Source organism: Pelophylax lessonae (assembly GCF_965119305.1).
Source record: "Pelophylax lessonae genome assembly, chromosome: 2".
NCBI lineage: Eukaryota > Metazoa > Chordata > Amphibia > Anura > Ranidae > Pelophylax > Pelophylax lessonae.
In genome coordinates, this window is record NC_138769.1 from 669,443,081 (window position 1) to 669,469,774 (window position 26,694).

The following is a 26,694-nucleotide window of genomic DNA, read 5'->3' on the forward strand; positions in this document are numbered from 1 at the left end:
GCACTGCAGCAAGGAGGTAAGAATATACAGACAAAACTATAGGCTAACTTGTGACAGTACCCCCCCTCTTACGGGGCCTCCCCACTCGTTTGGGCCCAGCCTTGAGAGGAAACTTCTGATGAAAAAGTTTCACCAAACGAGGTACAGAAACATCAGTGGAAGGAATCCAACATCTCTCCTCAGGACCATATCCTTTCCAGTCCACTAGATACAAGAGCCTCCCCCTGGAGAATTTGGAATCCAAGATTTGCTTTATTTCGTACTGATCCGAAGTACTGGCTATTGGAGAAGGACGACGAATAGGACGAGAAAACCTATTGATCATGTATGGTCTCAGGAGAGAAACATGGAAAACATTGGGGATTTTTAGATGTGACGGGAGACAGAGCTTAAAAGCGACAGGGTTAACCTGGCAGAGGATTGTAAAGGGACCAATGAAACGGGGAGCAAACTTCATAGAGGGTACCCTGAGAGGGATATTGTTGGTAGAGAGCCAAACCTTATCACCAGGAAGAATTTTGGGTCTCACACGGCGATGACGATCTGCAGCTACCTTGTACCTGGAAGCCGCCAGATGTAAATTCTTGGAAACATCTGCCCAGATAGAATTGGGAGACCATTGCACCTCTGCGGCAGCTGGCACCTGAGCAGAGATTGGAACAGGAAATGGTACTGAAGGATTGGGGCCAAATACCGTGAAGAAGGGAGACTCACCAGTGCTGGCATTAGCATGGTTATTGAGGGCAAATTCTGCCCAGGGTAAAAGGTCTACCCAATCATCCTGATGGGCAGAAATGAAGGCACGAAGATACCGTTCCACATTCTGGTTAACCCTTTCCGTTTAACCATTTGACTGCGGATGAAAAGCTGAGGAGAAATCCAACTTGATTCCAAATGACGTGGCCAGGGCTCTCCAGAAGCGGGCCGTAAACTGAACTCCTCTATCTGAGACAATGTGTGAGGGCATACCATGGAGACGAAAGATTTCCCTAATGAAGATGGAAGCCAAAGTGACAGCAGAGGGTAGGCCTGGAAGTGGAGTTAAGTGACACATTTTAGAAAACCTGTCCACCACCACCCAGAGAACGGTGGAGCCCGCTGATGGGGGTAGTTCAGATATAAAGTCCATAGAGATGCAGCGCCACAGTACATCTGGAACAGGTAGAGGTAACATGAGACCTGCTGGAGCTGAAGTAGAAGACTTAGACTGCACGCAAATGGAGCAAGCCTGGACATATTCCTCAACATACTTCCGGAGTGAGGGCCACCAGTAGTAACGCAGCAGGAAGGCACAGGTGCGTTGTACACCAGGATGTCCAGAGAGTTTAGAGTCATGTGCCCATTTGAGAAGCTTGGGGCGAAGGGAGGGCCTCACAAAAGTCTTTCCGGGAGGGATACGTGGAGACTGAAGGTGAGTGGAGGCCAGGAAACAATTGGCAGGAATAATATGTTCAGGTTCAATATGACACTCTGAGTCAGCAACGTCAAATGATCTGGACAAGGCATCCGCACAAGCATTCTTGGAGCCGGGCCGGAAGGTGATGTCAAAATTAAACCTGTCAAAAAAGAGAGCCCATCGTGCTTGCCTGGGATTTAAACGTTGGGCGGACTGCAGATACTGGAGGTTCTTATGATCGGTATAGATCAGAATATGATGAGGAGACCCCTCCAGTAGATGTCGCCATTCTTGCAGTGCCAGCTTGATAGCCAGAAGCTCCCGATCCCCGATGGTGTAATTTTTCTCTGCATCAGAAAACTTCTTAGAGAAAAAGGCACAGGGGCGGAGCTTACTGTCATGCCTTTGGAGAAGGACGGCCCCCACTCCCAAGGACGAAGCATCTACTTCCAAGAAGAAAGGCTGAAGAATGTCAGGACGTTTGAGAATAGATGCCGATAGGAAGGCCGATTTGAGCTTGTGGAAAGCCTCGACAGCTTCAGGAGGCCAGGTTCTGGCATTGGCACCCTTCCGGGTCAAGGAGGTAATGGGTGCCACCAGAGAGGAGTAATCAGGAATGAACTGGCGATAGAAATTGGTGAATCCCAAGAACCGTTGCGTTGCTTTTAGACCAGAAGGCTGAGGCCAGTTGGAGATGGCCTGAAGTTTGCCAGGGTCCATAAGCAGCCCTTTATCTGTGACTATGTAGCCTAGGAAAGGAACTTGGGTTTGCTCGAAGAGGCACTTCTACAACTTCACATACAAGCGGTGGTCCCGAAGACGTTGAAGAACCGTACAAACATGCTGGCGATGAGTGTTCAAATCTGGAGAAAAGATGAGTATGTCATCCAGATACACGATGACACAAACATATAGGAGATCAGAAAAAATGTCATTAACAAAGTTCTGGAAGACAGCTGGGGCGTTACACAAGCCAAAAGGCATTACGAGATATTCATAGTGCCCATCTCTGGTGTTAAAAGTGGTTTTCCATTCATCCCCCTCTCGAATCCTAATCAAATTGTATGCTCCACGGAGGTCCAACTTGGTGAAAATATGAGCATCTCGTAGCCTGTCAAAAAGTTCGGAAATCAAGGGTAACGGAGGCCTGGAGGGACTGCGGAAGCGGAAGCGACAGGGGCGGACACAGGAGCTGGAACGGAGGAAGCGGGAGTAGGAACAATCTGCAGCTGATCCAAACGGGAAGAAAGAGCCTGCAGACACGGCATAATCTGTTCTTGATAAGCCTGCTGAACGTTAACTCTCTGCTCCAAACTCCGAAGTTGATCCTGAAGTGGCTGCAGTGTCTCCGACAAGCTCATGGCTTGAGCAGACTGTCAACGGGTCTGTGGTAGTGAGCCCTTATAGATCCCCAGTTCATGATTCCCCAGGGCGCGGAGTCTAAGCCCCAGCCTGCTTCTTCACCAGGGCCCCTGATGGTGGGGATGGACTTGCAGCAGATGGGAACCAGGTCGTGGCCCCCAGGTAGGCCCAGCTGAGAATGTGGAGACCGCTGGCGTGTGCAGGGTAAACAGGAGACTATAAGGAGATCCAAGAGACAAGCCGAGGTCAGGACAGGCAGCAGACAAACGTAGACGGAGAAACAAAGCCGGGTCGGTACACAGGAGATCAGATACAATAGCCAAGGGATACACGGATGGGAGCTCAGAGAACAGCGAAGTTGCTCAAGCAAGAAACAGTGCACTGAGCATGATAGATAGGGAAGCAAACAGGGAGGTGACCCAGGAAGTAATTGACAGGAACAGGATATAACCCACAGTGGAGCAGGCGACGCCCATAGGAAACAGAGAAGCCCAAACACCACATGTGAAGGGAGGCAAAACAGAAGCACTGCAGCAAGGAGGTAAGAATATACAGACAAAACTATAGGCTAACTTGTGACACCATCACGAGGGGACCCCCCCGCAGCACCAAGGTACAGGCACTCCAAAAAAGGGGGACCGACAGTGGCACCCACCCATCACTTTCCGACCCAACACCAGACAAGCCCCCCCCTACCCTAATACACGTGCCCCCCAGGCAGGGGGCAGGTGAGGGCAACCTACGCAGGGGGAACCCCGCTGTGGAGATGTGGGAAAAAATGTGAGGGGGGAGGACACAGGAGGGGGCCTACCATCCCCAGGGAGGGCCCGCGACCACCCCAAAATTCCAAAAGAAAGGAGGGGGAAAATACTCACCACACCACGGCACTAGGCGAGATTTACTCCCATCAGTCAATCGCACTGTCTTGGAATGGGGGGTGCTGTGGCCTGAGGTACGTTGTGACTCTGATCATGAATGCTGTCATGACCAGGGCTATGCGACCTTGCAAGGTGTTTCAATCACTGACCAGCCCCCATCCATGGAGCTATGTCGTGGCAAACCTAGCGCGGGGCTAATAGTTTGGTCGAGATCGCAGGCTAGACTGGGAAGATATTCATATATGCCCTTAACGTTTAACTTCTGGTAAGAGGCCAAGCTGGTGGTGGGACTTTGCACCTTCCAATCACAGTTCACCTTTCCCCAAGCTGGAAGTTTATGTCACCATTTTTTGCACTTTATTTATGGACTTATAACATGGACGTTTAGTGCACATTGGTGTATCACTAGTCACCTTCTGGACATTTTTTGTTTTACATGAATTGCATACGTTTTCATTTTTTTGCATTATTATTGCATTTTTGGTTCATTTGTTTGCATCATTTTGTATGTTGCACATATGCACTAGGGCAGCGCACCTGATTTCTTTACCTATTAGACTGGGAAGACCATAAGGATCTAGGATATCCAATGCGTCGCCCAGTCCAGCTGTTGATTGCAGTTTACACAAGACAGGTTGATTGTAGTTCACACAGAAACAAAAAGAAGAAAAAGTAAAAAATTCCATATAAAAAGGAAAGAATGTCCGGACCGCAGATCCCAGCAGGTCCTTACTCCTGACTAGGCAGAAAAAACTGGAGTCCTATAGCAGGAAGTGATGGTATACCCTCTGGGACTGCCTCAGGGGCTTAACCAAAAAGGTTTCCACCTAGTCCTACTCCTGAAGAGAGAGCAGCATAAGCCCAATGGTCTAGAAGACATGGAGCTGTGTCCATCAGTGAACAAAAGAGAAAACTAAACTTTGCATTAATCTGTGCAATCACATGCAATAATGTGATTTAAAGATACATGTTGCATGGGTATGTAGTATGCATACTTGTACATGTGAGCAGGCCCTAAATATCTGTTTGGGTGGAGTTGTTCTTCAATATACCGGAAATGCTCTTTAACATGTGAAGAATACACTGACTTACCTTAAATAGCGAGCGACAAACATACTCATAGACCATGTGCTTTAAGGAGCTTATTAGTGATTTGATCCTCAATTCAGTGCTGCCTTGTTCCTGGAGAAAAAGATGTAACGGAAAATGAGATCCAACAAAGCCAACTACAGAGAAGTAATACAGTATAATAAAGCAGAACTACACTGCATCTGAGCACCACAAACAAAGAGGAATATTTAAATTATTTTTAATATTCAAAGAAAACTCACCCATCCATTCACGTCGCCATGCTTCATTTTGCAGATAAATCACTTTGAAAAACACCCCCTAGCATTTTTGGCTGTGCCCATCTTGAGTAAGGGCAGAAGATTTATGTATCATTTACTTGCTGCAATCCATCTGCCCTAAGCTCATACATACATGACATACAAGCTTTCCTACTAAGGCTAGTAGTGTAAGGATTAAAAATAGTCAATGTTGATTAAGAGAGTGAAGTTCCGCTTTTAAAACTAAAGTCTGTAACCCTGTTGCCGGACCATTCATTTTAACAAAGAACGGAAAACAGGATTCTGGGATGCGCTACATACAGAGTACATGATTCTGGGGTGCACTACGTACAGAGTGCAGGATTCAGGGGTGAACTACGGACGGAGTGCAGGGTTCAAGGGTGTACTACGTATAGAGTGCTGGGTTCAGGGGCTATGTGTAGAGTGAAAAGTTTAGGAGTGAGCTACATGCAGGGTTTAGGGCTATGCTACGTGCAGCTCTATTTCACAGACATCTACATCCCCAATTCACATCTAATTTCCCCCCCCCCCCCTTCTCAGTTCTGATATCTGCACCACTTCCCCTCCCCATCCTTCACCTCTGCACATCCCTCTTTCCCATTCTCCTACCTTCAACTCTCCTGCCCATCCCCCACCATTGCACACATCTCCCCTTCTATTTCTTCAAAGCTTCTTCATCATACCTTTTCAAAAACACCCGCACTGTAGGTGGTTCCATCTCTCATGTGTAGACTTAGGCAGACCACACTGCACTAGCACCTGCATCTCCCTGGGCTGGGAGGAATCTGTGTCCTGCCAGGAGAGGCAAGCTGTCCTTGTAAGCACAGAAGCTGTGCTTCTGTGTTTACAATTGATAGTGGTGAGCAGGGAGCGGAGGGCAAGAGCCAGAGGTGGTGAAACAGAGTTCTGGCTGGAAAAAAGCCTTGTTTACATGTAAAATATTCCTTGCATAGACATCCTAAAGTAATGAGATTGCTGCTGGGTGCTGCCACCTTGGATGTGACATCAGCAGCCACAGCACACTCAAGTAACAGTTTATAGCATTCCCCTTTGATCTACCCAAGGTTATGCAGCTAGGTGAAAGGAGGGGTCGAGGATCTGGGCCAGCATAGACAGTAAACTGACACATCAAGAAGAGAAGAAGTCTATGAAATGGAAGCATGGAGAGGGATGTGCTAGAGAATTGACTCTTCCTGTATTAGGCAAATTTTCAAAAGCACCTTGCAATATATACACACACATATATATATATATATATATATATATATATATATATATACATATATATATACACACACATACATACATACACACACACATATATATATATGTATATATACATATATATACATACATACATACATACACACACACACATATACAAAAGTTTTAGGAAGGTGTGAAAATGCTGTAAATTAAGAATGCTTTCAGAAATAGAAGTGTTAGTTTATTTTTTTAGTTTATCAGTTAACAAAATGGAAAGTGAGGCTCCATGCACACTGTGTTTAAAAACTGCAGCTTCTACAGGAGTTCTGTGTTTTGCCTGTAGAAGCAGCTTAATGTTATCCTATGTGTCCATGCAAATTAGGACATTTAGAGGCATATTTTAAGCTCAGCATTTAGAGGCCGATACGCCCCGCTGCGGCAACAGCGCCAGGACCGGAGCCAACACCTTCGTGAAGACCCGAGCAGCATAAGAGAGACCAAAGGTTAACGCCACAATCCAAGAGATCCTTCCCCACAGCAAAAAAGGGAGAACCCATAGCTGTGCAGAACATAATGGGATATGAAGGTAGGCAGCTTGTCTATGGAGGCCAGGAAGCCCCCTGATGTAGAGAAGCCACCACCGTAGGAACCAATACCAACTTGAATTTGTAATCTGCACGGAACCATCAAAGGACCAGTAGGACCAGCTTGTTGAACCAGAGCCTGAACTGCCCCACAGAGCGCCTGTAAGCGATCCGGAGACACCCGTACATTGGAAGAGAAAAACCTTACCAGAAATAAATCTATTGAAACTCGATCTTGCAACTGGACCGCATGACCTCCTGAACCCAGTCAGCCTGGGATTTGGGCCAGCCGCAGGTCCTCGACCGGCAAGGACCTCCCCCTACCCCCTAGATGGGAGAGGAAGCACCTTCAGGCCGAGTAGGCCTTGTCCGCAGGTCTGGAAAAAAAACAATCTCATGTATGCCAGACCAGGGACGTCTTGAACCCACGCGGAAGTCTGGAAGTACTTCACCACATCGACTGTCCTACTGATATGAATCAGAGAGACTGCGTCCGTCGATGAATGATAGAGAAATTTTATTTTTTCATTTAGTTACATAATTGTGCACACTAATAGTTGCGCAATAATTGTGCACACACAGATATTCTCTTAAGAAAGCCAAAACCTCACTTCTACTTAAAATATTCAGGTTTTTACTTAGTACAATTCTGCAATACATACATGTTCCCATGTTTTAGTACAGCTTCTATAAATAGCGGATTTGGATGGAAAGGACAGGAATAGTCAAGCTCTCTTGATGAAAGCCTGCAACAACCCTTTAGTTGCATTAACCCCCTTAACATCAGAGAATTACAACATTATGTCCCTTGTGCTGATTTTTCTGTTTTTTAATGTGCTGCACGATGTGGAGAGGAAGTGATGTTCTATAGTCAAGCAGAGGATAAGGGCTAAGAACACTGCCTGGGATTTTAGAGCAGCGTAGTCATGGTGTTGTCAGTTTAGAAAATTATGATCATCAGGAGGTATTTTTATGTACTTGCAGGTCAACTTTTTGAGATTGGAACGAGGGACACCAATTATCAAAAGTATGTATGTATACATAGACACACCCCTTGCCACACCCCTTAAAAATTATTATTAAAAAAATGATTGGTTAACCTCCCTGCTGGTATTCCAGAGTGTGGCTCGGGGGTTAATATACAGTGCCAAAAGCGGTAACCCCGGGCCACACTCGGGATTACCCCATAATCACACTTGCCTTCCGCTACGATCCCCCGCCGTCCTCCAGCCATCTTCCCGCTGTGTGCTCCGGCTGATCCTGGTACCTGTCTTCCAGTTCCCTTCCCTGCGAGCCCTGCGACGCAGGGGGGTGGAATCGGCAGGAAATGTAATAAAACAAATGACATGATACAGTGTAATCTGTTAGGATTACAACTTTGTATCAAGCCATTTCACCACAACCTTTCACCTAGTGGCTTTTCCAGTGCCCGGCCTGTACTTTTGCAGTACTTTGTGCCTGGAAAATGGAGAACATTCATGGCTTCCAAAAAGCTTTCTTTTAGCTCAAAAGCGCTTTTAGATTAACTGGAAAACAGCAACAGTGAATTGAAATTATTTGAATTGCTGAGCGATAGTGATTCGTTGGAAAATTCATCATCAGGTACTGAAAGTGACGACAGCAACAATTCTGCGACTGAGCTCAGCTACATGAGAACTTGGTGCTCTATTGACTGTGGTACGGGTCAGGCAGCGCCCCCAAGATTCCCATTTACTGGAGCACCTGGTATGAAAGTTGACGTTGACCATGACAACCTCTTGGCATACCTACAATTATTTCTGACCGATGAGGTTATTAAAAAAATAGTTACCTAGACAAACCGGTACAAAGAGAAACAATTGGCTACGCATCAGAAGTTTGCAAGATGCAGAAAGTGGGAAACTTTTGGAAAAAAAAAAAGTGGGAACCAGTGACCAAAGATGACATTTTGAAATTTCTGGGCCTAATAATTCTTCAGGGAGTGGTGGGGAAACCCCTGCAGAAATGGTATTGGACAACCAATACATTACTTGCCACTCCATTCTTTGGCACGGTCATAGCAGAGTACATATTTTCCCTCATAATGAAGTATCGCCAAAAACAATGAAGAATTTGATGAAACTACTCATCCTGCACTAAAACTAAAGAAAATTGGGAAGTATATCCAATAATTCCACAGAAATTCAAAGGAAGCTATGTGCCAGAAAGAGACATCAGCGCAGATTAAAGTCTAATGGCCTACAACGGAAGGCTCAGCTTGGTGCAACACATTGCATTAAAGAGGGCACAATTTGGCGTAAAATCCTACATGCTATGCAAATCGTCAACTGACTACATTTGGAATTCAGTGATAAACACTGGAAAAGGAACAAAATTCAATAAAAAATACAGCAATTATGGAATCGCAGTATCTTCTGTTCTTTCACAAAAAAACTAAAACAGATTTCCATGCAAAACAATGTACCGCTTTGAGATAAAAAATTCTGACATAATCAGACCGCCAGGGAGGTTAAACCCACAAGTGCTCTTTTCACCATTACTATTCCTTTATACTGGCTTTTGAAATTTACAAATGCAGCAATTAAGAAATTGGATTAAAGGTTTAGCCTGTCGAAAACACTATTTAAAAATAAAAAGTGCATTTTTATATACAATTACATAGAGCAGGCCAAAATGAGGGACAAGTGAGAAGGAAAGAGGGACAGAGGGACATTGTTCCAAATCAGGAACAGTCCCTCAAAATCAGTTGGGAGCTATGCATCTATACAGGAATGGAGGGTAACTACTCATGAAGACACAGACCACCATTGAATCCTGAAGTTCATAACTTTAGTCACTAGAAAATGTATTCTTAGTGCAACTTCTGAGTCCTCATTGGGGGCATTTCCTCTGTTCTGTCTGACCCTTGTCAAACCAGAAGTAAGGAGAAATCGCCCAAAGGCAGACATGGGCATAAATAAAAGGATGAAAGTTGTTTTACACCCTTCTACACTCTATACAAAATTATTAATACATTTTTGCTGGAGTTGAGCTTTAGGGCTCATGGGTGCAAACAATTCAGTGCTTTTTTTCTATTCAGGGATCTGAATGCAACTGTATAGTTTTCTATGGGCCGATGCACACAGCTGTTTATCTGTGCCTGAGGTCCTGTGCAATGGACCTATTTTGCAAAACACACATGTAAATCATTTATATGCATAAAGTAGAAATGCAGTCTATTGTCTGCCACTCAACAAGAAAGGCAATTTATGCTGTAACACATATATACATTGCTTAAACGTTACATGAGCACAGTGTACAAAGCCATTTTTTTCGCAGGATCTTGCAGTCAACACCTAAACCTGAACGAAACCATTCTATCTAAGTTTCCCAAAGGAGTTGCATTCAAGGCCTTCAATGAATGATAACTATTGTAAAACATCCCATATCATCCGCTATAAACTTCCCATCACCGCTCTGCTGACTGGATGGTGAGGATGCAGGCTTTAGGGTGGTGCATGATCTTCCAACATCAATGAAAAGTAAACAAGAATGGAGATGCTCCAATTCCAAGATATGTTTTTAATGTCATCCATGCCAGGGGAGATCCACTCCAACAGTGAAACTATGTCTAAGCTTCTGTTGGAGTGAAACATGTAAGAGGAGCTAGTGGACTGATTTCCCTTGTATTGCATGACATTACTTATTTATTATGGGTAATTTTATAAAACTGTCAATTTAGGCAATGCTTTTATGTTGTACATTCACATTAGTCCCTGCCCTCAAGCAGCTTACAATCTAAGGCCCCGAACTCATTAATAAACATATCTTGGAATTTTGGAATTTGAGTGGCTTCCTTTCTTGTTTTCTCTTCATTCATGAATGATCAGTGTCACAGTTGCTTGTGCTCTCAACCAAACTGCCAAGTCCTCCAATGGTTGGTGTCATAATTGATCACATATGCAATACCATACCATGAAAATTGCAGATCAAACAGAGGCTAAGACAGTGGCGGCCCGTGCATAGCGGGCGCCAGGGCGCCGCCCCCCTACCCCTAAAAAAAAGAAAAAAAAAATGACAGCGAACAAATAAAGTTTTTTTTAAAAAAAAATTGGGTTCGCCGGCCTTTGTAAGGGAAGTGGTGGCTAGGGGGGGGGGTGGGGTTACGTCCCAGAAGAGGCGCCAATCGGCAGCCTTCTGGGGGCGTAACCCGATCGCAAGTCCTTGCGATTGGACACCCCCACTTTCGGATATCCTGGCTGTGATTGGTCCAGTCTCCAGCCTGGACCAATCATCATCCAGGACATCCGATCCCTGACGTCACAATGGGGGCGGTGCCGGTGCGTGAGTCAGTCACTCACCGTCACCGCCGCTCGGAGGACGAGGGAGAAGCCGCTCTCCTTCCCGCCGCCGCCGAGAGGATCGAGGAGGGAAGAACCCGCCGCCGCGGCCGCCAGGTAAGTGCATTAAATTGAAGGGAGCACGCACGCTGCACTCTGCATTGATTGGGGGACATTGCTGTGGCACTCTGCATTTATTGGGGTACAATGCTGTGGCACTCTGCATTTATTGGGGTACATTGCTGTGGCACTCTGCATTTATTGGGGTACATTGCTGTGGCACTCTGCATTTATTGGGGTACAATGCTGTGGCACTCTGCATTTATTGGGGTACATTGCTGTGGCACTCTGCATTGATTGGGGGACAATGCTGTGGGCACTCTGCATTGATTGGGGGACAATGCTGTGGGCACTCTGCATTTATTGGGGGACAATGCTGTGGGCACTCTGCATTTATTGGGGTACAATGCTGTGGCGCTCTGCATTTATTGGGATACAATGCTGTGGCACTCTGCAATCATTGGGGTGAAATGCTGTGGGCACTCTGCATTTATTGGGGTACAATGCTGTGGCGCTCTGCAATCATTGGGGTACAATGCTGTGGCGCTCTGCAATCATTGGGGTACAATGCTGTGGGCACTCTGCATTTATTGGGGTACAATGCTGTGGCGCTCTGCAATCATTGGGGTACAATGCTGTGGCGCTCTGCAATCATTGGGGTACAATGCTGTGGCGCTCTGCAATCATTGGGGTACAATGCTGTGGCACTCTGCATTTATTGGGGTACAATGCTGAGGCGCTCTGTATTTATTGGGGTACAATGCTGTGGGCACTCTGCAATCATTGGGGTACAATGCTGTGGCACTCTGCAATCATTGGGGTACAATGCTGTGGCACTCTGCAATCATTGGGGTACAATGCTGTGGCACTCTGCAATCATTGGGGTACAATGCTGTGGCACTCTGCAATCATTGGGGTACAATTCTGTGGCACTCTGCCATCATTGGGGTACAATGCTGTGGCACTCTGCAATCATTGGGGTACAATTCTGTGGCACTCTGCAATCATTGGGGTACAATTCTGTGGCACTCTGTAATCATTGGGGTACAATTCTGTGGCACTCTGTAATCATTGGGGTACAATGCTGAGGGCACTCTGCAATCATTGGGGTACAATGCTGAGGGCACTCTGCAATCATTGGGGTACAATGCTGTGGCACTCTGCAATCATTGGGGTACAATTCTGTGGCACTCTGCAATCATTGGGGTACAATGCTGTGGCACTCTGCAATCATTGGGGTACAATTCTGTGGCACTCTGCAATCATTGGGGTACAATGCTGTGGCACTCTGCAATCATTGGGGTACAATTCTGTGGCACTCTGCCATCATTGGGGTACAATGCTGTGGCACTCTGCAATCATTGGGGTACAATTCTGTGGCACTCTGCAATCATTGGGGTACAATTCTGTGGCACTCTGTAATCATTGGGGTACAATTCTGTGGCACTCTGCAATCATTGGGGTACAATGCTGTGGCACTCTGCAATCATTGGGGTACAATGCTGAGGGCACTCTGCAATAATTGGGGTACAATGCTGTGGCACTCTGCAATCATTGGGGTACAATGCTGTGGCACTCTGCAATCATTGGGGTACAATGCTGTGGCACTCTGCAATCATTGGGGTACAATTCTGTGGCACTCTGCAATCATTGGGGTACAATGCTGAGGGCACTCTGCAATCATTGGGGTACAATGCTGTGGGCACTCTGCATTTATTGGGGTACAATGCTGTGGGCACTCTGCAATCATTGGGGTACAATTCTGTGGCACCCTGCAATCATTGGGGTACAATGCTGTGGCACTCTGCAATCATTGGGGGACAATGCTGTGGGCACTCTGCAGTGATTGGGGCCAATGCTGTGGCGCTCTGAATTGAAAGGGGCATGCACGCTGAACTCTGCATTGTGGGGGCACAGCACAGTGTTTATTGCATTGAAGGGGGCACAGCACAGTGTTCATTGCATTGAAGGGGGCACAGCACAGTGTTCATTGCATTGAAGGGGGCACAGCTTCAAAGTCACGCAATTTTTTTACTGCGTTTTTTGGCGCGAAGCAATACTTATTACATTTTTCTTTTTGCGCCCCCCCAAAAATTTTGAGCACCAGCCGCCACTGGGCTAAGATGCCAGCTGCCATGGATGTAAAGAATAGGAGGGTTTAGTTCCACTTTCAAGGACTACTGTTTGGGCAGATGATAAAGATGAGTTTTAGTTTGTCCCTGCCCCTTCGATGGATAGCTTGGTGTGTATATAAGTATTGAAAAAGAAAATAGAAATAAACAGAAAATATTAAATGACATTTTAAAAGTATACTGTATGTTTATTATCCTCATACAGTTATCAGAGTATAACATTTTCAGGATAGCGGTCCATTATTTTATAATTTTTCCATTAGTGTACCAAATGTGGACGTTTGATCATGTTTGAAATTCAGATAATATATATATATTTTTGACAGCATAAGAGACAATGCAACTCTTATCTATGTGGTACCATTTTCCAACAAATATACTTATTCTCCACTTTTTTGGAAGGTAGGGCTAAATTCTTAGTGGGGAAACAAGTCTATTGATCATTAACTGTGGGGAAGTCTATAGAGAAGCTCAACTATAGGTCCAGCTGGCCATACAATACATAGGTGTCTCTCTCACAAACAATGGTAGAATAGAAACCTGGCTGTCTTTTTAAGACCGTTTTACTGCTTTCAGAATGAGACAAGCAGTTTTTTCCTCTGCGCAATGAAAAAACAGAACATTTAATGATCATTATCAAAGATTTTCCCCGCATTCAATAACAATCACATCCAACTCAAGTGTTCAGTAAAGCTAAGAAGTTAACTCTTGCACAACCAGATAAACCATTTACTGATTTATCCGGTTTAGAGCTGATTTGAACTTTAGCGATCTGTTGCAGTGCATTAGTACACGTACATTTACATGCATTATTAAACTTGGTGTGCATTAAAGTGACACCAGACTCATATTAAAAAAAAAAAAAAAACATGCAAGAAGTTCAAATTTGTGTAGAATGCATCTCCTATCTCTCTCTTCTTTTGTTTCCTTACCCAAATTAAACTTTTTTTTCTGCTATTATCAGACTTCTGGTTCTAGGGTGGCTAAATTCGTTCACCATGCCTCCTTTGTGTATGTGTATGTTAATGTAGCCAACCTTTCCTGCTCATCCCCTGAGATGGACTACACATTTACTTGCAGTAATTATAGTGCACATAGAATGGATCAATGGAGCGTGCACAGGACAAAAAAGAAGCTTGAAAAGAGCGGTTGTGAACCCAACGACCGCCTGCTGAGGGTCGATGGCTCATAGAAGAAGCTACACAGGGTCGTAGCCATGGTCCTGGACAGGAAGCAAGAGCATAAGATTCCCCAGGGCACAGAGTCTAAGAGCCAGCAGGTTTTCACCAGAGCCTCTGATGGTAACGATGAACTTGGCTGCAGCTGACTCCAGGTCGTGGCCCCAGGGTCTCCACTCACAAGCTCGTGGCTGGGTCTGGTGGATCAAGAGGAAGCAGCAGTGCAGGGCAACAAGGGATAGTCGGGAGAACAAGCCAAAGGTCTGGGCAACATGCAGACAAGGATGGTCAGGATGAGCCAAAGGGCGGGGCAACAAGCAGACAGGGATGGTCAGGCGAACAAGCCAAAGTTAGTACACGGAGATCAGACGTACAGCACAAGGCAAAAAACACTCAGGGAAGCCTTCACACAATTGTTGCTCGGGCAAGGCTGGCTTGCAGTGCACGTGTTAATATAGTGTTTCCTGGTAGAGGCTGGGGTGAAGCCATGCTGAGAAGATTACTTAAACACACAGGTGTGAGAGCACAGTCCCTAAAGCGGATACACAGACCAGAGAAGTAAGCAGTCAGGGCATGAAACATTACTGCAGATTCATGACAGAAACCCATTCGTTAATATAAAATAATTCACATGACCCTATATTAACAATGTAGAACAACACTTACAGTATGTGATTTCAGGTGTACTATGTTGTGCATTGCACTCTATTGTACAATGCGTTGGGGTGCCATTCCCGATGAACAGCACCACAACCAACCGCACATAGAGCAGGTACAATGCAGTAACCCATACATTTTGCAGCTTGTTACCACAATGCATAAAATGTCAATGGGCCCTTAAATGAATAAAGAAAAATGAAAACATCAAGGGCTAGTCAGAGATATCTCTAATTACCATATGATAAATCTTCCATGACAAATCAAAAGGTTGACAGTAAATAAATAAATTGCCACAGCCTGTCACTGCTATTCCATTCACACGGCTTCATTATGTATGTGTGGAAATAATGTGCAAATGCAGATATGCGAGCCCTAGAAGAGCTCATACTCTCCAGAAATATACATCTGATCAGAGAAGACAGCTGTCAAGGTCATTCTGATCTAAAGGAGCCCTTCTTAAAGATGAGTTTACACATATTTAAAGCAGGCCTGATTTCACCAGTCTACATCTCAATCTGCTTCTATCACAAACTAGTACACAAGTGTAATACTTTATAGCTATGCAAAGGGTGGTATTTATTAAGCCAGGAATAGAGATAGAGGGTAAACAAGAGCAGCAGCAAGAAATTTATGCCCAATTCTACTTATAATTATATCATTATTAGGACTGTCAAGCACCATAGCAGGAGTAAAAGGGACCATGCCCATGCACCATGACTGGCCTCTGCGGACTTCTGAAAAAAGTAGGCTAAAAAAAACAGGAGCCAGTTTTACCTAAAACTCAGTGTGCTAGTAAGTTAAATCTCAAATAGTTTTCCGTAGAAGTCCTGCATTTTTAAACTGCTGCAACCTTTAGAAAGCCAAATTATGGTGTAACACTCCCCCCATGGATTCTCCATCCCATAAGACAGTCATGTCCAAAGTCCGGCCCGTGGGCCAGTTGCAGCCCATCCTTTAGTTTTATATGGCCCCCTGAGACACTGCTGACTTTTGTCAATGCCTCCTCACATCCCCGCCCGATGCCGATGCAATGGCTCGGGGGCGGGGCCTCTGGCCTCCCTCGGCTGCTCCCAAGTGCCGCTCCGCCCCCCGCTCGGCTCTATCTGCCCGGTGCCACCCACGACTGCGCGGGAGTGCAGAATGCCTCCTCTCCTTCACCGCACACAGCCACCTGTAGGAGCCGACCAAGGATCCCGTGGAGTTGACCGAGGAGATGTCACTTCTACAATCCTACTGCCTGTTTCTGTAAGTGTGATATATATGTGTGTGTGTGTATATGTATGTATGTATGTGTGTGTGCGTGTATATGTGTATGTATGTGTATGTATGTATGTGTGTATGTATGCATGTATGTATGGAGTTGACCGAGGAGATGTCACTTCTACAATCCTACTGCCTGTTTCTGTAAGTGTGATATGTGTGTGTGTGTATATGTATGCATGCATGTATGTGTGTGTGTGTGTGTGTATGTATGTATGTATGTATGTATGTGTGTATGTATGTATGTATGGAGCTGAGGGAGGAGATGTCACTTCTACAATCCTACTGCCTGTTTCTGTAAGTGTGATATATATGTGTGTGTATGTATGTATGTGTGTGTATGTGTATATATGTATGTGTGTGTGTGTGCGCGAGTGTGCATGTATGTATATATGTATGTATGTATGCATGTATGTATGTATGTATGGAGCTGACCGAGGAGGTGTCACTTCTACAATCCTACTGCCTGTTTCAGTAAGTGTGATTTTATTCATAAAGTACTGATGCTTATTATTTCCTATATATATATATATATGTGTGTGTGTGTGTGTGTGTGTGTGTGTGTGTGTGTGTGTGTGTGTGTGTGTGTGTGTGTGTGTGTATTTCATTTTAATAGTTCAAATGTCAGGCAAAATGGTCGGCCCTAACGCATGTTCACTTCATCAAATCTGGCCCCCTTTGAAAAAAGTTTGGACGCCACTGCCATAAGAGAACAATACAGGAAGTTAAAGCAAGACATTCCTGCTTACGCCCCTGCAAGACTCATAGCTTATCAACCAAAAGGTGGCCACAGACAGATCGCAATTTTACCAACTCAGCAGTGACTGACCGAATTTCCATTCGTGTGTGACCCGCTGGCTGAACAAAAAAGAGACACCCATCCGTGCAGTAGTGAATAGCAGTGGCTGGTTTTTAACAATATGGCACAGACAAAAGCAGCTAAAAATTTCTGTAAAAATCAATTTCCCCTAACATTTTGTCAAGGACACCAAAAATAGTTATATGCACCATATTAATGAAAACTTTGGGCCATATTCCTAAAGAAATTAGCTGTACATTCATACGTTTGCTAACAATACTGTACACACTATTCATGTTAAAAATCATTTTCTGACATTAGTCAACGTGTTCTTTTGTGGGAAAAAAGGTGCTTACTGTAAAGCTGGCCATACCCGGAGGGAAATTGGCACAGTAGTAAGCCCTGCCCCATTTGACAAAGGTTGAATAATCAATCGAGTTGCTAAAGAAGCCTACTCAAAAATTTTCAGCTGAACAGAGGCTGTATCCAATCATATGACCGCTATCCAGCAGGGAGATTAATTCCTCTAAGCCAGGGATCTCCAAACTTTTCAAAGGGCCAGTTGACTGTCCTTAAAGCGGAGTTCCACCCATTTTTAATAGGTTGGAATACATAGATCTTTGTAATCCCCTTTAAAACGGCTTTTACCAATGGAAACTTTTTTTTTTTTTGCTAGTAAATACCTTAATTTTGGCTTTATTCCTCCTCTCCTCACTTCCTGGTCCGATCGGCGATGACGTCATTCGGCGATCCGCAGTGTCTGCTGGGATGTATTCTACTTGCAGTAGCTGTATCTGTACTGAGCCGTGCCTGCCCCGCCTCCGCCCCGCCTCCTCTCATTGAATTGCATTGTATGAATGTATTAAGGCTGTTCTCTGCCCAGCCTCCGCCCCGCCTCCTCTCAATACAACTCAATGAGAGGAGGCGGGGCGGAGGCTGGGCAGAGAACAGCCTTAATACATTCATACAATGCAATTCAATGAGAGGAGGCGGGGCGGAGGCGGGGCAGGCACGGCTCAGTACAGATACAGCTACTGCAAGTAGAATACATCCCAGCAGACACTGCGGATCGCCGAATGACGTCATCGCCGATCGGACCAGGAAGTGAGGAGAGGAGGAATAAAGCCAAAATTAAGGTATTTACTAGCAAAAAAAAAAAAAAAAAGTTTCCATTGGTAAAAGCCATTTTAAAGGGGATTACAAAGATCTAAAGTTCCAAAAATGGGTGGAACTCCACTTTAAGCCTGGGGGGGGGGGGGGGCAGATTATGGCCAATGGGGGTTAAAAAATGTCCCAGGGTCCGACATCAGTGAGAATATACATGGCCTCAGGTTTGGTGGTCAGTAGGAAGAGTAGTGCCCCGTCATTGGTGATATTCAGAGGAACAGTGCCCAATCAGTGGTATTAGTGGGAGGAATAGTGTCCCATCATTGGTATCAGCGCAAGAAATAGTGGCCCATTGTTGATATCAGTGGGAGGAATAGTATTTCATCATTGATATTAGTAGGAGAAATAATGCCCCATCATTAGTGCCAGAAAAGTGCTAATACAAAATATCAGTATGTAGTCAGTTATGTCACAGGGAGCAGGGAAACGTTTCTCCAGAATCATAAAATCAATGAAACAGAAAGTACACAGGGTCCATTTATGAAGCAGTGGTACCTAGTGACTGGGAATGGTGCCAAGTTACATTCTTCTGACCTGAATGCTGTTCTGTACAGTACACTACCTACTTGGGATCTTTCTATTCTGTACACAATGTATCACATCCCACTGAACTTTGGATAGTGTGCTGTTCATCACTTACTCCAATCTGAATGTACCCAAGTTGATCAATCGATGATCAACCGATCAACTTGGGTACAACCAGCCTGCCAGATTTTACATGCAATTACTGCAAGCAATAATCACTGTGTTCTCCCAGCAGGGATGGCTTCCGTTGACGCCGCCCCCCTCACCCCCCCCCCCCCCGTCCCGCTGGGAGAACACAATGGCTCAGCAGGAGGGATTCCCCTGTCAGCACTGTCTGTGCTGATGTGGAAATCAAACTTTCTTTCATGCAACTCGTGGTCTATGGCCAGCCTTACTCAAGATGGCCATGGCTAGACATACTTGAAGGGGGGGGTTCCAAAATTATTTCTGAACAAAATAAACCATGAAGATATGCAAGGATAGATGAGTTTGCTAAGAATAATAAGAATTTATTAACCACCTCCCACCTGGCCACTGTACATATACGGCTGGGTGGGAGTCTTGTCCTTCTGATCGGACGTTCCGGAACATCCTTCAGGCGGAGCGAGATTGCGCCGCCGCGTGCACGCGCAGTGGCGCGATCTCGATGTGCCTGTGTCCCTCGGACACAGAGCAACAAGATGCGGCAGGAGGGCCCTGTGATTGGCCCTCCTGATCACATGACGGCTGTGTCCAATCACAGCCGTCATGTAATGTAAACACAGCCGTTGTAACGGCTTCGATCTCTTCTCCTCCTGACAGATCCTATCAGTGAGGAGAAGAAGAGAGGATCGGTACTGCAGCCGGGGGGATCAGTGAGTATTTCTAATTACTCACTGATCACAGGGGGGGGGGTCTGTGCTGGTAATCAGAACATTGATTACCAGTGCAGCCCTGGGAGGGGGGTGCCACTAGAGCCACCAGGGATGCCCACCCATGACCACCAGGGATGCCCACCAGGGATGGCAAACAGGGCTCAGAGAGCCTGCCAGAGGTGCCCTCCCTATCAGTGCTGCCCACCAATGCCATCTATCAGTGCTGCCCACCAGTGCCCATTATTGCCATCTATCAGTGCCGCCCACCAGTGCCCACTATTGCCCACCAGTGCTGCCTATCAGTGCCGATCAGTGCCGCCCATCAGTGCCGCCCATCAGTGCCGCCCAACATTGCCGATCAGTGCTGGCCATCAGTGCCGATCTGTGCCGCCCATCAGTGCCGATCTGTGCCGCCCATCAGTGCCGATCTGTGCCGCCCATCAGTGCTGCCTATCAGTGCCCATCAGCGCTGCCAATCAGTGCCCGTCAGCGCTGCCTATCAGTGCCCGTCAGCGCTGCCTATCAGTGCCCGTCAGCGCTGCCTATCAGTGCCCATCAGCGCTGCCTATCAGTGCTACCTATCAGTGCCCATCAGTGCTGCATATCAGTGCCACCCCATCAGTGTCTCCTCATCAGTGCCTGTCAGTGCGGCGTCATCAGTGCTCATCAGTGCAGGAAAAAACGTACCTATTTACAAAATTTTATAACCTAAACAAAAAAACTTTTATTTTTTCAAACTTTTCCGTATGGTTTTTTATTTGTGCACCAAAAAAGAAAAAACCTGGCGGTGATCAAAAACCACCAAAAATAAGCTCTATTTGTGGGGAAAAAATGACACAAATTTGGTTTAGGTACAGTGTTGCATGACTGCGCAATTGTCATTCAAAATGCAACAGCGCTAAAAGCTGAAAATTGGTCTGGGAAGGAAGGGGGTTTAAGTGCCCAGTATTGAGGTAGTTAAATAGAGTTTACATTTTGTGGTGCTCAGATACAGTTAGGTTCCGCTTTAAGTAAGGAACATTTTAAGGTTGCTCGAAATGCTTCAAAAGAACTTTGAAAAGCCTTATTTGCATTTTGGGAGGCAAAAAAAATATTAATTTCATACAGTGTACATGGCGTGTACTTAACCTCTTGTCTGAAATGTTAAGTCATCAGAGCCATTGCTCTTTTTAAATGGTTTTATCCCTGGCACATTTTCTTTCTTGACAGTCTTTCAAGGTGTTGCTGACTCAAGCAAAGGATGGAAAAAAAAAAGCCAGTGGAAATATCAGACAGAGCTTTTGATTCAATAAAGGTGGCACAATGTTTGTCCTACTTTTAAATAATTTACTTGTTAAAATGGAAATTTCAATTCGCTTCACAGATGGCTTTGCTGCACAATAAAAGCACACGGACAATGGCCAGAATCCTTTAATGTTAAATTCCCTGAAATGGTCAACTATAAAAACTTATAACAGTGTATAATGTGCACAAAACTTCTGCTGCCTCTGTGTGCCCAACACAAAAAGGTGGTAATAAAAAAGGAAACAAAGCTTTTTAAAGGAAGAATAAAGCATACGGAAAACAATTATGTTGCTGAATAACACAACAAATACTCTAATTCTACCTTACTGGCCAATTTTGCTATTGCAAACCATGACAATAAGTAATCAGTTTAGCAAATTGTAGTTCTCATCTTGTCACTGCAAGCTTTGTATCAGCTCTACTGTGCACAGTAGGGAAAACAATTGAAGTGTAGTGTAGACACATAGGGGGTTGAGTTACTAAAGGAAAACATGGGCTGTTCACTTTGCAAGGGAATTTTTCCTTAAGTTAGTGAATGAGATGAAACTCTGCTGACTTCCATGATCCAATCATGTGCAATAAATTTTACTTGCTAATGATTGGGTATTCTTTGCAAAGTGAATTTTCACCACATTCACAAAGCTAAGGGAAAATTCTCTTGTAAAGTCAGCAGCCTATTTGCCCTTTGTAAATCAGAGCTGCAATTAGAATTTGTTCAACCACATACTGCCTGATAGGGCCACTCCATGGGTAGCAATCAGTCAAGGGTTTGAGCAGAACTATTGAGGTTGTGACCTGTCCCGATGAATTGATCTAGAAGAAGAGGCTAGGACTTGAATTTACTTGTCAGGAGCAATGGCACTGAGCTGCTCCCAAAAATTAGTAAATAGCCCCCTCCCTGTCCCCTGCTCTTTCAGGCCATAGATGGTTTGCAAATTGGCCGCTTTAGCAGGAACCTGCTGAGATTCAAACTGCTGTAGCACCCTCCTAGATAGGTGCTAGTTAGGGAGGATAAGTTTGCTCTGCCTGCTTAACAGGGGAGCAGCAGGTAAACCATAGTCTGCTCCATCTGCTTATCAGGGGAGCCTGATCAGTAGTTAGGCCTGTTGCATGTGTCCATGTGTGATTCATCTGGGCTGAGGGATTGTCTCCACTGTATCCAATAGGGGAGCCTGTTGGACAGTGGAGGAAACCCAGACAGTGACACACAGGCTTTTATGACTATCCAAGTGGGTTGGCACAAACAGTGGTGCATCCTGGGATAGGTTATAAAGGCCAAGGGCACATGTGACAGGGGTGTCTTTGGGTGGAAAGCCAGGTCCCAGGAGGAGGGTGATGGCTGTCTCTCCTCCTGTCTGTATAGAAGGTGGTAAACGGTGGTCGGCCTAGTGAGCCAGAAGTGTGGTGCTGAGCCAGGAGGTCCAGTGGATGCTGAAAAGTGGAGCTGAAGGCAGAGCAACCTTGGGAAAAACAGTGTCCCTGAGTACTGGGAAGCTTGCCAGGGGTCTGCCCAGGAAGGGGACCACTCCAGTGGAGAGTCAGTGGACAGGGGCTAGCACGCAGAGTAAGTGAGAAAGGGGTTGCCAATTTAGGACCCTGAAGAGAAACTAAATCAGGATCATATTCTTTATCTTCACTTCAGTAGCAAGGTAAAGCAGAAGCCTTGCTGCACTCTACAGCTAGTTGTCCTCAAGATTTGTGCATAGTTCATAGTTGCAGTATTCCACTCATCCCTTCTCCCATCCCAGTTATAAATAAAACACAAAAACGAAATCCCCTGGACTGTTCATTGCCTGAGCCAAGCGTCTAAAGTGATACGTTTCCACAGACTGTTGCTACAGGTAACCCAGGGGAATCCAGAAAGTGCAATTCTCAACAGTCCTCTAGGGGGCAGTGCTACACCATGTATGGGCAGGCAGAATGTACCTAAGTTGATCATTCAATTAAAGGGGTACTAAACCTAGAACCCTGCATTCGTTATATCTGGTCTCCCACAGTACACAGATCATGGAAATGCAATAGAGTTTTAGTAAATATTAACTGCTAAATACCTTTTCTTATCAACACTTATAGCAGGAGGAGTTTTCATTCTCCTCTGACAGTCCTTTGAGGCTGCATGACCCCTGACCCTCTGTCTGAACAGGGCTGATTGGCCCTGTGCTGATTACATGCACCCTCCCAAGAAAAAAAAAAACTCTTTAGCAAAACCCACCAAACTGAGCATGTTCGACATGTCCCCAAGGCTCTGTTCTATCAGGAGATGGATTGGAGACTGTGCAAGAAGGGGACGATTAGATAAGACAGGATCAAACAGCCTTTTTACAAAATGCAGAGGATAAATCCCTTAGGTTCCACAATGAGTATAACAAGCCTTCTTTACTGCATATATGGAGTGATTTTACTGTTGTGGGTTCAGTAACACTTTAACTTGAGTACAACCAGCCTGCCAGATTTTACACGCGATTATTGCAAGCAGCTGCGAACAATAATCACTGTCTCGGCGGGTGGGATTCCCCTGTCCACACTGTCTGTGTTGATGGAGGAATCCAGTGAATTTCTTTCCTGCAAACTGTGGTTGCAGGAAAGAAATTTGCTCCGTAAATGGCCGGCCTTAGTGGCAAGTGATGTGGCCACTCCAAGTGAGTATATTGGTACAAATCACAACAGACATTATATCTGAATGAAGACTGTATGTTCTCCTAAAACCCAGACACATTTAAGTAAGTTATCTAAATTGGTCCTAACACGTGTGTTTATTTGTATAGTAGGGATATTGCAATATAAGCACTTCTTAGGGAAAGATGATTTGAAGGTTGTGCATACACAAACTCTCTCTGGTTATGCAGCACAGGATGGAATCTGAAAAAAAGGTGTAATAGACAATCTAAAAATATAGATGAATCCACAACACTAGCAGCGCTAATGAACAAAGTCTACTGATATCAATAACAAGGTCACTGCTGTGTGGGAGGAATGATGATAAAATATGGAGTTTTCAATCACAAAAAACAGTTCCAGTGAGTGACAGTCCAAACCACAGGGAAAAGGGTGTGAAGGATTTCTTAATCATCCACCAAAAATCCACCACCGGTGCTCCCCCCTCTCTCCTGGAACTCACCAGATAAATAATCAAAGCTCTCCCTCAGAGTACACTCCGATCACCATATATACAGTGCCTTGAGAAAGTATTCGGCCCCCTTGAACTTTGCGACCTTTTGCCACATTTCAGGCTTCAAACATAAAGATATAAAACTGTAATTTTTTGTGAAGAATCAACAAGTGGGACACAATCATGAAGTGGAACAAAATTTATTGGATATTTCAAACTTTGTTAACAAATAAAAAACTGAAAAATTGGGCATGCAAAATTATTCAGCCCCTTTACTTTCAGTGCAGCAAACTCTCTCCAGAAGTTCAGTGAGGATCTCTGAATGATCCAATGTTGACCTAAATGACTAATGATGATAAATATAATCCACTTGTGTGTAATCAAGTCTCCGTATAAATGCACCTGCACTGTAATAGTCTCAGAGGTCCGTTTAAAGTGCAGAGAGCATCATGAAGAACAAGGAACACACCAGGCAGGTCCGAGATACTGTTGTGGAGAAGTTTAAAGCCGGATTTGGATACAAAAATATTTCCCAAGCTTTAAACATCCCAAGGAGCACTGTGCAAGCGATAATATTGAAATGGAAGGAGTATCAGACCACTGCAAATCTAGGAATACCTGGCCGTCCCTCTAAACTTTCAGCTCATACAAGGAGAAGACTGATCAGAGATGCAGCCAAGAGGCCCATGATCACTCTGGATGAACTGCAGAGATCTACAGCTGAGGCGGGAGACTCTGTCCATAGGACAACATTCAGTTGTATACTGCACAAATCTGGCCTTTATGGAAGAGTGGCAAGAAGAAAGCCATTTCTTAAAGATATCCATAAAAAGTGTTGTTTAAAGTTTGCCACAAGCCACCTGGGAGACACACCAAACATGTGGAAGAAGGTGCTCTGGTCAGATGAAACCAAAATCAAACTTTTTGGCAACAATGCAAAACGTTATGTTTGGCGTAAAAGCAACACAGCTCATCACCCTGAACACACCATCCCCACTGTCAAACATGGTGGTGGCAGCATCATGGTTTGGGCCTGCTTTTCTTCAGCAGGGACAGGGAAGATGGTTAAAATTGATGGGAAGATGGATGGAGCCAAATACAGGACCATTCTGGAAGAAAACCTGATGGAGTCTGCAAAAGATCTGAGACTGGGACGGAGATTTGTCTTCCAACAAGACAATGATCCAAAACATAAAGCAAAATCTACAATGGAATGGTTCACAAATAAACATATCCAGGTGTTTGAATGGCCAAGTCAAAGTCCAGACCTGAATCCAATCGAGAATCTGTGGAAAGAACTGAAAACTGCTGTTCACAAACGCTCTCCATCCAACCTCACTGAGCTCGAGCTGTTTTGCAAGGAGGAATGGGCAAAAATTTCAGTCTCTCGATGTGCAAAACTGATAGAGACATACCCCAAGCAACTTACAGCTGTAATCGCAGCAAAAGGTGGCGCTACAAAGTATTAACTTAAGGGGGCTGAATAATTTTGCACGCCCAATTTTTCAGTTTTTTATTTGTTAAAAAAGTTTGAAATATCCAATAAATTTCGTTCCACTTCATGATTGTGTCCCACTTGTTGTTGATTCTTCACAAAAAAATTACAGTTTTATATCGTTATGTTTGAAGCCTGAAATGTGGCGTTTCGTCGTAAGGACTTCCACTGAGATCCATTTGGAACCAGAGATGTGATCTGGTCCTTATTCCTAGTTTTTAGACCCCAATGTACAACTGACTAAATAGTGGAGAGGTAAAAAAAAAAAAAAAAAGTAAAAAGCTACTTCCACATTTTAATGAGTATTCAGGTATAATACTGTTAAATATCAATAAAATTATTAAAGAAAAATACAATTATTTAAACTCAACATTATACCTTCTGAATTCTCATAAGAAGGGAGTAGCCTCCTCAAATTTTAAATGCTGCATCTTTTTTTCACTATTCTGGTATCTCTTGCATTCGAGACTCGAATGCAAGAGATTTCCGCCGACCGCTTGTCCGTCTTTTGTCCAGAGCTGCTATATTAGCCATAATTATAGACAAGGTAATAGCACATACAGCCTTTATTGGCGCTATATATATATTTACTTACTAATTATATTGTGTTCTAGGGCCAGTGTGGGTCCCGTATGTGCAGGGGAATATCAGTATTACCTTGATCACAGATTTTGGTACCATAATTAAAGGAAAAACTCCAGTCAAAAAAATGAAAATGTTCCTATTAATAGTATGTTAAATATCTCTTTTCTTTGATATTATTCATTTTCTGGCTAGCTGTTTGTGTAGATTAGAAAGTCTTATCTAAATTAGACAAACAGCTTCTTCCTGTTCTTCCCTGACAACGCTATCTCCCTTTATCTGAATTTGCTAAGCTGTCATTCACTTCCTGAAAAGGTTTTCGGTCTTTCTTGAACAGGCATGCCTAAACATGCCCAGCCCCGCCCCCCCTCCCCTCCTTTCCTTTCCTTCACAGAACATGATCTCCTCCTGTCTTCATAGCCTTATTTAGGTTAGCAGCTTCAACTGAGAGAGAGATTTGATTGGCTAAATATATTAAAGAAATAAGGTACAAAGGATCATTTTTGAAAGTTTGGA

The 26,694-nt window shown here is 44.6% G+C and overlaps 1 protein-coding gene across 1 annotated transcript in view; it reads right to left on the reverse strand.

Annotated features, from left to right (window-relative positions):
- The window catches only part of DYNC2H1 (dynein cytoplasmic 2 heavy chain 1), an 807,725-nt gene that overhangs the window by 428,072 nt on the left and 352,959 nt on the right, over positions 1-26,694 (reverse strand). Inside the window, exon 70 of the mRNA XM_082246437.1 lies at positions 4,729-4,818. Coding sequence (XP_082102563.1) covers positions 4,729-4,818 — 90 coding nt within the window. The remainder of the gene's footprint in view (positions 1-4,728; positions 4,819-26,694) is intronic.